Source organism: Carica papaya, chromosome 4 (genome assembly GCF_054855325.1).
Source record: "Carica papaya isolate Zhongbai chromosome 4, ASM5485532v1, whole genome shotgun sequence".
Classification (NCBI taxonomy): Eukaryota; Viridiplantae; Streptophyta; class Magnoliopsida; order Brassicales; family Caricaceae; genus Carica; species Carica papaya.
Genome location: NC_142312.1, coordinates 3,335,184 through 3,349,993, shown reverse-complemented (window position 1 = coordinate 3,349,993; position 14,810 = coordinate 3,335,184). Strand labels below are relative to the sequence as shown.

Genomic DNA, 14,810 nt, shown 5'->3' with positions numbered 1-14,810 from the left:
AGTAACATATAAAAATAATTACAACATATAATCAAATTTAATAAATGTATTTACTACAAAATTATCAGTATTTGGAATCCTTTCCCAATAAATTTCACCATTTGAAGTGAAAATCTCTTAATAATTAATTAATTAATCAATTTGTTCCATGCAAAAACTTTATCTTTCTATTCTAACCTCATCTTATTTCTAAGGGCAAAAATCCAAAGGAGAAAAGAAAAAGGAGAGAGATAGAGAGAGAGAGAGAGAGAACTTAATCCTTCCTTCTTGTCATTCTTAGCAAGTTCAGGACATTCTCATACACGATAAATGTTATTGAGGCAGCAGGAACATTTTTCAAGAGGCTGGGAGTGACTCCCTTGTAAAACCCTCTAAGACCCTCAAACCTGCAAGCCTCCCAATATAAAATGAATGTAAGAAAAGAAGATAACACAAAGCCACTCGAAAAGAGGAAAAAGAAATTTGTACTAAATCCAGATTATAACTAATCAAATACTCAAGATTACTAGCAAGATTCTTGCATTCGGTTTTAGCAATTTGTTTGCAACTCATGTATTATTAGAAGGCCAAATATATAGTATTTACTGAAGCGCCTGTCAATTTCTTTGTACATCAAAATCATAAAGAAATATCTTATAAGATTGAGTATACAGTGGAGTACTCTATTTTATAATAATTTGATCACACTTTAAAATGACCAATCAAATCCATGGAATGAGCTTTCTATCAAACTATTAAGGGAAATGGAATACTATATGAGCCGTAACCTATTTAACAATTCTGCAAATCCTGTTTGTGATGACCACAACATGCTCACTTAACTTAAATTGCAGGGTATCTGAAATGCCAAAGCATAAATGAAGTAGCAACATGGGGGCTAAAAAATTCTCACCTTGCAGTTTCCTTAATAACATGCCAGCTATCCATATACCTTGGAGTTCCATTCTTATTGGGTCGTTGCTGAGGAGGAAAAAGGATGTATCAGCCAATTCTAGTTGTTAATAAGAAGACAACTGCATTCTGTAGCTAAATTTTCAATTAAGGCTAAAAGTAATAGAGCATCTATACCTGCAATCGTGCTCGTATAACCTGGAGAAAGAAGAGAAGAAAAGAAAAAAGAAAAGCAGATAAGATGCAATTATCAGCTAACAGATAAAATGACATTACATAAGACCCACTTTTACTAGAACCAGCCAAAATGACTTGATAAACGAGACACATGCCTGAACTGGATATGTAAAAAGAATGGCAGCAACTTTAGAAGAACCGCCAAGTATCGCATAATCAATTGAAGTCTGTACAAAATGCTAAAGTATCAGAAATCTTTCACCATCATCTCATCTTAGACAGATCATATCACAAAACAGGTACTGAGAGAGAAGCAGATGATATCTAGCAAGGCCTCTCAGAGAAATGTAAAGAGAAGACAAGTATAAACAGCAGTAGACTAATGGTTAGCACCATTTGTAGCATCACATCTTCCAACTTCCAAGTGCTCGAGAGGAGGCCACTTTTAAAATGTACTATCTTAGTCACTCATTTAGTTCACTGTATACTGTAAGTACTTACCAATAAATCGTGTTGATCCCCAGAATTTCTTTTCATTTCTTTCAAACCAACAAAAACTGTACGAAGTTCCTCATATGCTGTGAACTGAATAGCACCATGAGAAACCTGCTGAAGTAACAAAAATTATTAGGTATGTGTCCTGAAACTGTCTCGAAACATTGACACAAATTTTTCCAGTTAGGGATTTTCATCCTGGCTACAAATTTATTTCACCAAAAAAAAAATTATGCCTGCAGTCATTCAATATGACCCACCAATACAGCACAACTTGTCCGTCCATATTTCATGGTTATGTCAACCAACTAATGTAGGATAAATAAGGTTGATTTTGTGCAATTAAAGATTTTGGAATAAGAAACCTAAACATCACACCTAGGATTTCTTACACATCTTATCTACCAAGTCTTAATAAGGGTTTGATTACATAACACAACTAGGAAATTGAGAAAGTTCTATAAATACTATTTAACTTGAATGTGTCTTCTCAAGATGTTGCAAATCATATTTGTAGTGTTAAATAAGTTTTTCCTATACTAGATTAGGGAATACCAAAACTAAATTAGGAATTTCAACTTTTAATAAAATATGAATACTAATATTAAACAGGTTAAGAGCATTAGTTCTTATATAAATAAGAAATATTAAAACAAATAGGAAATCTAAATACAAAAAGGAATAAAATCCTAAAGTTACCAAAATTATAATAATAGACTCCTAAACAGTATAATGATTTTATATAACTTCTAATCTATCTAGGCAAAATCCATTCTGCATCACCAACACTCTGAATTCTTTCATGGACATGGCTACACACAAAAACACATTATGCAAGCATGAGAGCTAGATCCCAAAGCTCTCCAAACTACGTCGGCAAAAGAAAAATTAGAGCTCTAACTAAACAATTGGCATAGGCAGAACTCCAACAGCATACTACCCTTGTGAATTAACTATGCCATGACATCTTATGTCAAAGACTGAAGTTATAACAAAGTAAAAATGTCTATTTCACAAAGAACAAAAGATAGATGGAAAAAGAATCAAACTAAACAATGAGCTTACATGGCAAAACCCCACTACACAATGATTCAAGAGAATAGAAGAAGAATAGGTTTTCATTTAATAAAAATCTATTTTCATGCAGCGGAGAACAATTGAGAAATACATCTTAGAAGCAACCAGAGAAATTAAGAAAAAGTAAGCAGAAATCAATAACTCTCGTTGCTGCGTGACCCATAAATATGTAAAAAGACTTACCAGCAGAAGACTGGGGACAATCCCCCTATAGAGGGCCCTCCATCCTTCCTCTCTCATTATGGTTCTTAAGGCATCTAATGTTGATGGCATGTGAAACAGATTGCAAAAAAAACAGTTAAAATTTTAGTGTTAAAATTAAGCACCAAAACAAATGGTTATTTGGTAAGAATGCAAAAAAGTAAGGAAAAACTTGAAAAACGAGATTGAATTATTCTAATTCCAAGTTGAAATGCTGAAAATCATATCCTTATTTCATGTGCCTCTGAAGAACAAAAAGTGAAAAATGTTTCACCATGACAAGTGTAAATTCAGTAGCTCTTGACAGGCAAATAATGTGAAAAGGCAACAGCTCCCGACAAGCAACCTACTTAAAGTGACTACACCATCACCAAATTCAAATATCAAGAAAACCATTCAAATAAAGAAGAGACTGCCTAAAAAATTAGAGCGTCATCTTTTCCTAGATCAGCAAGTGAACATAATTTGATTGCTAAAAATTAGTGTCAAAAGTCAATATGACTGCCAAAAAAAAAACCATCTTAAAGGTCTTAATCTCAGGTCATATTATTAGCAAGTTAGTAAAAAGATGAATAGCAGACCATAAAACCCAGAGTACTGTCGAGTTTGGTGAAGAGGATTCTGAAGCTGCAACCTAGTCTTCACAAGCCAAATAGGATTCGTGCACAAACAAACCTGAATTCAACAAGGTTGCAAGTAATAGTGAGATTAAAACATAAACTTACATCCCAAAAAGGCAATAGGGAATCAGGATTACTACTGTTACTGTCCCAAGAATCAAGATTAAACTCGACCAACACATAGCATAACTGCCAATTATTCATTGTCAGGCAAAGACATGGCAGTGACAGTTTGACAGAATTTCCAGACAACGCCCGTGATATTCAGGCAATGACAATGCACAATCTGGAGAGTTGCCGAACATTTTACATTCTGTTTTGTTGTTACAACAGCACTATCTTTGTTTACTTAGTTATCATCACTAATCTTTTCCTATGATCCAATAGTCTTGGAAGTTTAAACCTCTACGTTACTTTATAGGTAATTTGATATCTGTTATGTAAATGTCGCAACCAAAAAAATACCAGCCATGTTACAGGCATAAAAATGATGGTACACACCAAACCTCCAGCTTCTGCTGCAGAAGCAAGATGAAGACCAGCACTCAGCTTATCATCTCTGCCTCTGGCATACCTTTGCTTTGCTCTACCATAACTGCATGTCAAATATGCTTCAATAATTTTGGTTAACAAATTAACATAAGCTGTCAAAGAACAAGCAAACCAAACTGAAAGGTGATGAAGAAAAACAGCATTATGATGAAAAGAATAGTTTTTGAAAAAAGAAAAGGAAAAGGCATCTGATATTGACATAAGTAAATCAAATGGATGACAAACATGGCAGCATATAACTAAATTTGCAGAATTCTTAGATTGCTACTCACAAGAAGAAGTATAAACCCCATGAAACAGTAGAACCAAGAACTGCAGGATAGAAGCCTGCATAAAGTCCTCTCAGGCCCTGCAGGAAGGAAATGGAAAGCTTTCTTTAAAAACAGAAATCTAGCAATCAGCAATTCTTTTCAGCCTCTTTTTTTTCCCTAGAAAAGAGATCTAATGATATCTTAGTCTATTACATGTACCATGGATAACAACTCAGGTGAAATATTGAAAGGAGAGAAGTTTTATCTTTCAAAAGAAAACAAAGCTTCTCAGCCTGAAAATTAGCATGTTCCTTTTTCAATCACAACGTCCACCTTTAGCCATTTCCGATCAATTAAAATTGATTATGAAATGAATCTACTTCCAATTTTTTAGCCGTTAAACCCTCGATCCCCAAAGTTCCACCATTTTACAGTTTGAAGCCTAAACTATCAATACTGCTGTTCTCAATTCCAAAACCTATTAGCCTATGGAGAAGATAATTCGATCTCAAGAAGGAAAAGAAAAAAGAAGAAAAGATATTTAAACTTATGTAGGATCAGTTCCTCCAAAAATAAAAAAAAACATATGGGATCGGCAAAACGTTGAATGCCGCAAAAGCGTCAGGCACATACGCTACTAACAGAAAGGTTTCATAAATTAAAAGAATAATCAGTTGCTGAGACTGACAGTTGAAGTTCTGGAAAAACTTACCTCGAAACGAGCAATGGTTAGAACAGCGTGGACAGTGTTCTTATAAGTTGGAAGATTCGAAGCTCTACCATCATGAACTGCTCAACTGACTAAATCAAATAAGCAAAAGAACGACAGAGAAACTTTGAAAAGTACAAACACACAGATAGGTGAGTGTGTTTGTATACCTTGAAATCTGGTACGGACGACATCGAGAGGGTGCATGGCGGCGACGGTGGCGAAACCCGCGACGGCACCTGCTGCGGCGTTTTCCCATTGCCAATGCGACTGCGACATTTAGAGTTGATGAGCTGAATTTGCAGTGATTTTGAGGAGGAAGGAGCGAGGAGAAATGATTTCTCATTTGTTGAAAAAAATGAAAAACAGTAGCGTAACGATGCAGCTCTGCAAGACAATGGTGGCAAAAAACTGATTAATTTATTTGAAGGTATGAAAGTTCCATGGAACAAGAAATAGCGGCGGCCGAAAGGGAAAGCCTTGGACGACACCTTTGCTAGGGGAAGTTAAAGGCCCATCTTCAGGGCTCAAGGCCCATACCGCGCCTCCATTAGGAATTGGATGGTGCCATGGTGAAAAAATTGGTCAGAACTAGATCGAACCAAATTAAACCAGATCAAAAACAGATGAAGATGAACATTTTTTTATTTACTAATTAAAAAATTAGTAAAATATTAGATTGATATATAATAGAAGGAAGATGTTAAATTTCAGAATTTAGTTATGTATTCTAGCATCCTGTTTGGATCGTGATAAATGATAAAATTTTAATGTATGAAATTTTACGGGTACGAAAAAATTATATATATATATTTATATTTTCAATTGTAGCAAACGGTATTTGATCGATAAATTTGGGATGAATTTTAAAATCATTGAATCGATGGTATGTTACCGACATGTTATTTTTTTTTTACTCTTATATTCCTATATAATTTATTTAATTTCATTTTTATTTTCATAAATTATTATTTATTTTATTAAATATAAAATTTTAATTTAATTATATGTAATAATTATTTATTTAAATACAAATATAATTTTATTAGAAACTAATTTATTTATTTTTTTCATTACATATTTTTTATATTTTATTTACTATTACATATAATAATTAAAAATAAATTAATAATTTAACTAAAAATATAACCATATTATCATATCATTCAAATAAAAATATGTTATTAATATACAATTATTCAAATATAAAAAATTTTTATCACTCTCATTCTTTGTCATTGTTATCTAACAATTGTCATTGTTATTATCATACATTAATTAACTATCATTAAAATTTATACAAATATAATATAAATGTTTATTATCGTATCAATTATAAGTTGTAAACTATATCCTTCATATACCTATTTTGTGTTCATAATTTTCGATCTTCATCAATCTCATATTTTGTTAATTACAGATTTATATTCATCCTAGTCGAAGTGGATGGAGCTAAGATTAGCAAATCACCCACTAGAAAGACCATTACCATACATAAGAAAATAAATCCAGAGACAAGTGCTTTGAATACATTATACAGTTTATATTGGAGAAGAATGAATTCAAGTTAATCATCAATCATTCCTTACAAGCCTTAAAGGCAGCATCTTGGAACTTCACATTCGGTGAGTACAAAAGAATTTTGTGACATTGGGAATCAAGTCTTCTGAGTTGTTAAAGGTACAATTTATAGGATTCTTTATAAAATGAATCCATTGAAATTTAGTTCTACAACATGTGTACGATGCTCGTTGCAGCCATCAAGAAATTAAAGACATAATCCATTAAGAAACAAAAAAGTGAGCTTTTATCTCAAATATGTAAGCAAATCAGTTTTATCAAAGAATGTTCTGCATTATGAAGGGAAAACTACATTGATCTCCAGGACTTGCAGGTAGATCCACATGATACTAATATCGGCTACTGTTGGATCTCATCAGCCATTTAATTGAAGCTTGGAACTTTCTACTTCTTTTTCATTTTCCTGTCTGAGAAAGTCTCAGAAACAAAAGCCAAATGATACTATATCTCGAAAATGCAGAGCAACAGTAAAGGAATACGATATCACATACATTATCGCCCTAATTCCATTTTGTGCACCAAAGATGCTCACTGGAACAAGCATGTATACATACACAAGAGGGTTGGAGGAATGATAAATTATAGAGCATATATAAGCAGTAAGTTGCATCTGGTTACAAGTCCTAGTCATTTTTGTATCAGACGGTATTGCACCCCATGAGTAAAACATACATTATCTTCTTTCTAACTTTTTTTTTATTGCTTGAATGGTATTCTAAATCATATCCTAAATAATATTGCAACCCATAAAAAGAAGTTGGGAAGATTTGGGTTGAAACACAACAATAATCTGCCTAAGAATCATAAAAGACAAGAGATCGTTGCTTTCTGATGGCAGAAAGAACATGATAAGAGACAATTTCAATTCAATGGGGTAGAGAATTATTCATCAAGAACGTTGCAGAAGCCCTAATTCCTATTTCCTCTACTCTAAAAAATACAATATTTTTTCCATCACCAGCCAGTACTTCCTTCTCACCACATCACAGAAATGCTTTCATCTACAAATTGCATTGCTCTGAGGCAGAAACCCAGATTGATTTCCCTTCATTTATAGTCTAATATAGAAGGTTTGCTTATATTTATATGAATTGCAGATTTACAGTCTGCTAAATAGGCATGCTAATTATCAAAATTATCCTTGAATTAACACCAAGACTAAGCGCAATCAAGAAGTAACAAATACGTATGTTGATCAAACTGTTCATTACTCACTTTCTGTTCTTCTCAAATGATTCAAAAACCAGCGCTTGAAACAGGCTTAAGCGACTCAGAGCAATAGAAAATTCACCATCTTTGATGTGAAATTCATTTGGACAGCTATAAAGAAAATCAATGGCGGGGTATATATGCAGATTAAAACTAACTGGGCCGACACCCCACAGACAGAAAAAGTAGAACTTGAACTACCTCACTCCATGGAGACCTTGGCGCCAACCTCCTTCATCTTCGAGATAATTTTCTCTGCCTCCTCCTTGGTGACTCCTTTCTTCAACAGAGTTGGCGCCTTCTCTACTAAATCCTTCGCCTCCTTCAGTCCCAAATCAGTAAACCCTCTCACTTCCTTTATCACCTTAATCTTCGCCGCTGCTTCGAACCCTTCGAGCTTGATATCGAAAACCGTCTTCTCCTCCTTCTTCTCTTCACCCTTTCCGGGGCCACCACCGCCGGCCCCTTTTCCGGAGCTCTTCGCTGGGAACCCCATCCCTGGCATCATCACCGCCATCGTCGGCATCTCCGTGATGTCCAGCTTCTGGCGCAGGATCTCCGTGAGGTCCATGGCTTCGAGCAAAGTGAGCGCCGTCATTTCATCGACGATTGCGGAGACTCTCTCCGAGGGAACTGGTCTTGATTCCTGCGCTGCAGATGACGTGTAATGAGATGATTGGACGGACGCGAGCCGATTAGGAATTCCCGGCGACCCAGGGTTTCGATAACTGGAATTAAAACTCCGTGATAAATGTGAGGAAATGAATCGTAAAAACCTCATTGTCGTGCAGTCAAGAGCTTTGTATTGTTGCTGCTGTGGATGTCATAGGAGCTTTTCGCGAGGTTTCAAATGACTCTGCATCCATGGCTTCGAAGAAGAAAATAGAACCATAAACCCTACGGAGAGAGCAGAATGGGCCAAACCGGGCCAAGATCCGAGCTTTCAACAAACCCACCTAGTACTCCATCAGACCCATTTAACCCACTAAATGGGGAAAATTGGAAAAGTAAAAAGGACATTTACTTCCGTAAATGGTTAAAATATTTAACAAAGCAAATATAATATCAAACCCAAATTTCATGTCTGGAAACTTGTGCAAAGAGGGAAACCAGGCTACTTACTGAAAGAGACAGACTAAGGCCTGGGGAAGAAAAACCAGAAGAAAACTTAAGATGGATCGGAAAGAAAAAGTAGTCAGCCGGAGGGTGACCAGATCACAAACAAAGGTCTACAATACCTTTATTGCCACCATAAACTCCCACCACAAAGAAGTAACCTTCTCTCTGTATACATTCATCATTTCTTTTATTCTTTAAATTTTTTATTTGTGTTACCCTGAGAAAGTGATTGTAGAACAACAGCTTTTGCCTAACTTGACTTATTATTGAGCAGGGTTTCATTTATTTTACTCAGTTTTTACATTGTAGTTTAAAGCAGAGACTTTTGGTCTCTTTTCTTTGGTGGGTAGAAGGAAAAGGAGAGATTTTATTTTTCTTACACACTTTTTACGGTAAAGTACAGATTTTTAGGGTGAGGCGTGCTAAGTATTTTACCTTGTTTTTTTTGTTTGCATAGAAGATAAAAGACCTAAAATGCGCTTTGTCTGAAGGATTTAGTTAGAACACAGGGGGTGTCTCTTAAATTTTTCTTTGGGATAATTGATTACCAGTTTCTATTACTTCAGATTGTAGTAGAACTCATAGTTCCTTTTCTGTTAAAAGATGAGAATGTATTGTTTTTATGATCACTTGGTAGAACATAAATAATAGATGAGATCATAATAATAGTCTTTAAATAATAACTCAAGTATACTTTTTCACTTATTTCTAATAGGAAAAAATATGTTTGAGAGGGAAAATTCTAATATGTCTCCAAGGCATGCTACGACCAAGAATGAATAAGTAACATTTATTAATTGATTATAATATATTTTATTCTTCAATTAAGATCTTCCTTATTTTGATCTAAATGTTGGAAATGATTATGGCTTGGAGGCTTATACTTCAATTTCACTGTATTTTACTTTGATCTTTAATCATTACTTTCAAGAGTAAACATGAAGTTAAACCCAAGATGACTGTTAACTCTATAAGGTTAACATAAAAACTTGTTGAATCTATTCGGCCGTCCTGTTTTAGCTTTTGACACAGAGAGTTTAAGACTCTATTACCAATCTTTAGGGTCAGTTTACAAGTTACCATTTTGATAAAATTCTTAATAGAAGTTCAATAATTAATTAAAATCCTTGCTTAAACTGTGTTCCTTTTCCTATTTTATTTTGCTTTAGCATGCAACATTAACTGTCATACATTCAATTTTCTAGAAGTTTTGAGCAGTTTTTTTTCCCTACCATCTGTTCCATCAATTATTTGAATTTATAATATAGAGTCTGAGCTTTATATTAGTTTTTCATGTATCATGTCTTGAAACTCTGTTGATTGTGCAGGTGGTTTCTGAGGCACCATCTAATTCTCCATTTACTCCGCATACCACGAGCAATCTTACTTGTGCCACTGCCAGCGAGTCAAGGATGTTTGGAGGATCAGAAAAGAATAGTCAGACAAAACTAGTTTACTCTGCTAATATATCTATCCCAACAATCCACAAAATGCATGGTCTTGGAAATTTTTCTTCAGAGCAAACTCATATGCCAGAATCAAGGATTCTTTCAGCTATTGGTTCTTCTGCACAGATAAAAGCTGAAGCTGCTCGTCCCTTGTCATGGGTAAAAAATCTTTTATACATATATATATATATATATATCTCTGGTTATTTGGAGATATAAGTAATTAGCTTCCAATTTTCAACAAAAGGACTTTTAATTAATTTACCATTTTTCTATATATCCTTTAGTATCTCGTAAATTAATGAAAACTTGTGTATATGCTACAACTAGTTCTTGCCTTGGAGTTCCTTTTACAGGTATGCAGATCAACCCCAATGAACTCTCCATCAACTCCTTGTGGACAAGGATATCAGGTTTCAGAAACATATTCATCACGAACAAAGAGGCAGAGGATCAAACATTATGAGAGTTCTAGCACCCCATGGGCAGAGGAGAACAGAATTGTCCCTGCAACAAGGCCTTTTAGTAGCTCGCATTTGAAGTTCCATGAACGAAATCAATCTTCTGAATTACACCCTTCAAATGTGTCAACATTACTGAATGGGGATCTCAAGGATGGTAGCCAAACTGCTCTATTAGTAGGTAGGCTAGTTTCCAGTAAGAAGAGAAATGAAGCTTCTGAACAACCCTCATCAAGTGTCCAACCCACTATACCGAAAGGACACCTCAAGAATGGTGGAAAAACTGCTGGTGTATTAGCTGGCCAAATTTCCAACAATCAGATACTTGTGAAGGACGCAATAGCAGAATCAACTCTCGTTCAGAAACAGTCAGAAGAAAATACCAACAATTTGGATTCAGAGATTAGAGAACTAGGTCCATCTCTTAGTTTAAACCTATCAGAGATGGCAAACATGTGGCATGATGATCATTCGAATCAAGATGAAGCAGAAGTTCTGAGCTCTAATTCTTCTCTGGTTACAGTTCATGGATATAGAGTGAAGGAAACAGCAGCACCTATCCTTCACAAAATTTTCGGTAAGTATGGAGATATTGCTGTGAATTGCTTAATGGAGAGAGTAGAAATTCGATCATATTTTCTGGAGAAGGTCTGCGACGTTGTTCAAATGCTAGAAAATTCAAAACTCGAGGAACTTACACAACTTGAAATAACAGACATGCTTGATCTTGTCGATGATCTTATGAGAGGACGTCTGGATGTTGCGTGGCTTCAACAGAGGTTAAAAAAGATATCTGAGGCCAAACAGATTCTCAAGCATTCCTCCACTTTGAAGGAGACTAAGGCAAAGAATAGTCACTGTGCTGAGGAGAGTAAGAAAAGATTGGAAAATTTTCAAGCTGTGAAACTGAAAATTCAAGAGAAGATCTGCTTGATAGAGGACCATCTGAATGCAACACAAGAAGAGTCTAGAAAGATTGAACGAACAATCTCTGAGGCCATAGCTAAGGTAAAATGCTTCCACAAATCACTAGTGAATGACCTACTTTGATATCTTCTTTCACCAGCAAGTCGGAGAGACAACGACATGCCCAACTAATTTCACTTTCTAATATAACTGGAATGATTGTCCTTTTGTTACTAAAGAAATGCTTTTGTTAAGTATTCTGGATAGTTTGTGCAGTTTATGCCCTCAGACTGGATATCCTGTGTAGAATTTGTGTTCTGTCCTTATCATTATGCGATGAATAGCTTTTGGGGTTTTACCTAACATTTCGAATTGAAATATTTCAATGCCTAGGAGTGTCAGGTCGAAGAATAATTAAATCTCTTTTAACAGCATTTTCTTCTTTTATGTTCAGCAGGGAAAAACGAATATGAAATAAAGTTTATCAACTTGAGTTCCTATCCTGCCTCAAAGACAAGATTCTTTTCTAAGTTTCAAGATTATTTCATGTTACTATCCTGCAACGCGTATTAACATATAATCTGACAATGTTGATTTTGGTGATAGATTAAAAAAGGTTCTATCAGATTTAATGTGAAAAAATCAAGCATGTTCAGATTATTTAAAAACAAAGGTCTGAAAAGTGTTTGACAAGTTGGAGTATAGGATTTTCCTTTTGAAAGGAGACGAGAAAGACAATAAGGAAATAGAACAGGAAACCAGAGACATAACACATAGATTACTGCATATTGGGATTTTAGTAAGAGACAATCCTTCTTAAGAGTTTATCTTCCTGCAGTTCTTTCTGATCTCTCCTCTTGAGCCTGTCAATGGAGAGATATTTCCCATCTTAATCATAGACTTGGCAAATTGCACGAAGAAAAGCTCCTGGTTTTCAGCATATTGCTTCACTAACTCCATAGCTTGCTGGTTCTTTGTCAACAGAACTTGATCAGAGTTCAACAGTCCCTTATAAGCCAGCAAGTTCTTGAAGTAGCTGTTGTCAAACTTTGTTGGGCTAACGAAATCCAAGAAGAACAGGTTCTGGTCACCTCCGGATCTTGGGCAACGCCGACGCAACTGAGCAGCAAATGATTGGTCAATCGTGTAGTCAGGTCTTCCATTGCCTGTTTGGTTGTAGAGCCTCTGCCTGAAGCTGGTGCATCTAGCATTTCCGATTGTGTGACTCCCTAAATTTAGAAATTTTTAGCCATGGCTTTAAGTATAATAGGTTTCCAGACACACTTTAAATCAATTTAATTCATTTGAGTTACCAGAAAGAGCAACAAGATCAACAATGTTAAGTCCTTGACGCTTGAACTTGGTTAGAATGGTTTCAAAGGTGTTGTTTGGAGCAGGAATATCATTGTTGGAGCCACTCAAGCTTGCACCTCTCGAGTCCCTTCTTCCTAATGGGACTTCCCAGCTAGGTCCACCAGTCTGCCGACACAACAAAGATAATCAGCCATGGGAACTTTAGACAAGACCTACATTAATCGACAAAAACAAGAAATCATGCCTACAAGACTGCAAAAAGAAAATCCAACACTTACAAGAACTGTAGAATGTCTAGCAGCTAAAGTCAAAATGTCAGCACAAGATACAGTATGAGGACACTCCTTCTCTAGAGCATCCTTGATCTCGTCAAGAACTTCAAATCCACGAGCAGAATTCCGATTTGGGTTTGAGATTTTCTCAGTGATTATGCTGCCACTACCGTCTAACAACACCGACGCATCACAGCCCTGCAGGATTAACAACATGGTTCAATGAAACTGCAGAAGTAAACTACAAATATCTCACGAGGGATTAGGAAACCGGACCTTAACAAAACAGTCATGGAAATGTAGCCTGAGTAACGAAGCTGCCATGCGAGCTTCTTTCGCGACAGCTTTGGCTACTATGGACTTGACAATCTCCTGAGCTTTTGGGCATGAATGGTCATAAAACTGAGGATAAAGGTAGCCCCCAATGGTCTTACTAGAGAAGCAAAGTGGGAAAAATGCAAGAAGAGAAATGAGTAGAAGAAAGTTCTTAGACTTAGCCATTTTCTTCTTTGCTTTTCAAGACTATCCAAGAACAGTTAGAAATATGAAGAGAGAACTTTTGAAATCCGGGTGAATATGATGGGATGCAAGATGGGGTTATGGGGTATTTATAGAAGGGACTTTCTTGAATGGTCTAAAGAGAAAAGAAAAAGGAGAAAAAATGGAGTAGAGAAAGATGGAGTTGGTAACTAACTAGTTTGCATTTACAGCAAGAGAAGAAAATCAAGGCTGGAGTTGGTAGCAATTGCATGCTTAAGCTGACTTATTCAACATCATATTTTCAGTAGTAAGCTCTAATAAACCTTGTCATATTACTTGGAACAACAATCAAGTTCCTTAAGCTTTGATCATCCTTCCTCAATGGATTTACTTCTACTAGTTACTCATAATATATTAATCCAGTTCAGTACTTTGAAAGCTTAAAAGCAAAATCTTTGCTTGTGATCATTATTCTTTTTTTTCTTTGCACTTTGGAGAATTTGCTTGAGTTCTTAAAAGATTAAATTTAATTTTATCGTATAACAAATCATTACTTAACTGAATGATTGATACAGTTCTTCTTTTATAATAGATTGTGAGTTCTTAGTCAATTTGTACTTTCATGTGTAGTTTCGATTATAAACTATTTTGTTATATTATAATTGATGTATGTATATCATTTAATTAATTAATATATAAATTTAAAAAAAAAAAAAAAAAAAAACTGTTTGAGTAAGTTAATCTAAAAACTCAAGAATACTTAAATTAAAAGAATCTCCTGTTTAAATATTGATGGTGATTAAGAAAAAGAAAATTCATTTCAACTTCCCTAAGAAAAACCTTTTGAAAAGACATAATTTATGATATTACATTGGCGTCAACAAGAGTTACTAACTGAACCAATAATTTATATGCAGAAATTCTCAATTATTGATCTGGTCAACCAGCTAAGATTTTAATTAAAGAGAAAATTACAATTATCCTCTGGTTTTAAATTAATAATTTTGTACATTATTATCTTCTAATTATTTTAATGTTCATCTTCTA

At 34.9% G+C, this 14,810-nt stretch overlaps 4 protein-coding genes across 8 annotated transcripts; 1 reads left to right on the top strand and 3 right to left on the bottom strand.

Moving 5' to 3' along the window:
* Positions 1-2: 2 nt before the first annotated feature.
* Positions 3-5,425, bottom strand: FOLT1 (folate transporter 1). Of its 3 annotated transcripts, none has more exons than XM_022052533.2 (11): positions 5,144-5,425; positions 4,977-5,053; positions 4,286-4,362; positions 3,963-4,056; positions 3,423-3,516; positions 2,824-2,897; positions 1,570-1,677; positions 1,224-1,295; positions 1,069-1,089; positions 893-960; positions 3-386 (listed from the first exon to the last, which is right to left on the bottom strand). In XM_022052533.2, the coding sequence occupies exons 1-11, from the start codon at positions 5,250-5,252 to the stop codon at positions 254-256; spliced, it is 927 nt and encodes a 308-aa protein (XP_021908225.1). In that variant the 5' UTR covers positions 5,253-5,425; the 3' UTR covers positions 3-253. The 3 variants fall into 3 exon arrangements, with proteins under 3 accessions (XP_021908225.1, XP_021908226.1, XP_021908227.1); XM_022052534.2 differs by having other exon boundaries at positions 1,570-1,674; positions 5,144-5,424; XM_022052535.2 differs by having other exon boundaries at positions 3,963-4,072; positions 5,144-5,207.
* A 1,174-nt stretch (positions 5,426-6,599) lies between these two features.
* Positions 6,600-8,677, bottom strand: LOC110822497 (Ribosomal protein L12 family protein). The gene is made up of 2 exons (XM_022052629.2): positions 7,965-8,677; positions 6,600-6,961 (listed from the first exon to the last, which is right to left on the bottom strand). The coding sequence occupies exon 1, from the start codon at positions 8,542-8,544 to the stop codon at positions 7,966-7,968; it is 579 nt and encodes a 192-aa protein (XP_021908321.1). The 5' UTR covers positions 8,545-8,677; the 3' UTR covers positions 6,600-6,961; position 7,965.
* A 166-nt stretch (positions 8,678-8,843) lies between these two features.
* On the top strand, positions 8,844-12,693 carry LOC110822299 (uncharacterized). Of its 3 annotated transcripts, none has more exons than XM_022052382.2 (4): positions 8,844-9,035; positions 10,211-10,489; positions 10,687-11,799; positions 12,155-12,693. In XM_022052382.2, the coding sequence occupies exons 1-4, from the start codon at positions 8,937-8,939 to the stop codon at positions 12,173-12,175; spliced, it is 1,512 nt and encodes a 503-aa protein (XP_021908074.1). In that variant the 5' UTR covers positions 8,844-8,936; the 3' UTR covers positions 12,176-12,693. The 3 variants fall into 3 exon arrangements, with proteins under 3 accessions (XP_021908074.1, XP_021908073.1, XP_021908072.1); XM_022052381.2 differs by having other exon boundaries at positions 12,152-12,693; XM_022052380.2 differs by lacking the exon at positions 12,155-12,693 and having other exon boundaries at positions 10,687-12,055.
* Positions 12,374-13,889, bottom strand: LOC110822300 (Peroxidase superfamily protein). Its single transcript, XM_022052383.2, has 4 exons — positions 13,560-13,889; positions 13,290-13,481; positions 13,011-13,176; positions 12,374-12,926 (listed from the first exon to the last, which is right to left on the bottom strand). Exons 1-4 carry the CDS (start codon positions 13,782-13,784, stop codon positions 12,514-12,516), a joined length of 996 nt encoding a protein of 331 aa, XP_021908075.1. The 5' UTR covers positions 13,785-13,889; the 3' UTR covers positions 12,374-12,513.
* Positions 13,890-14,810: the final 921 nt, after the last annotated feature.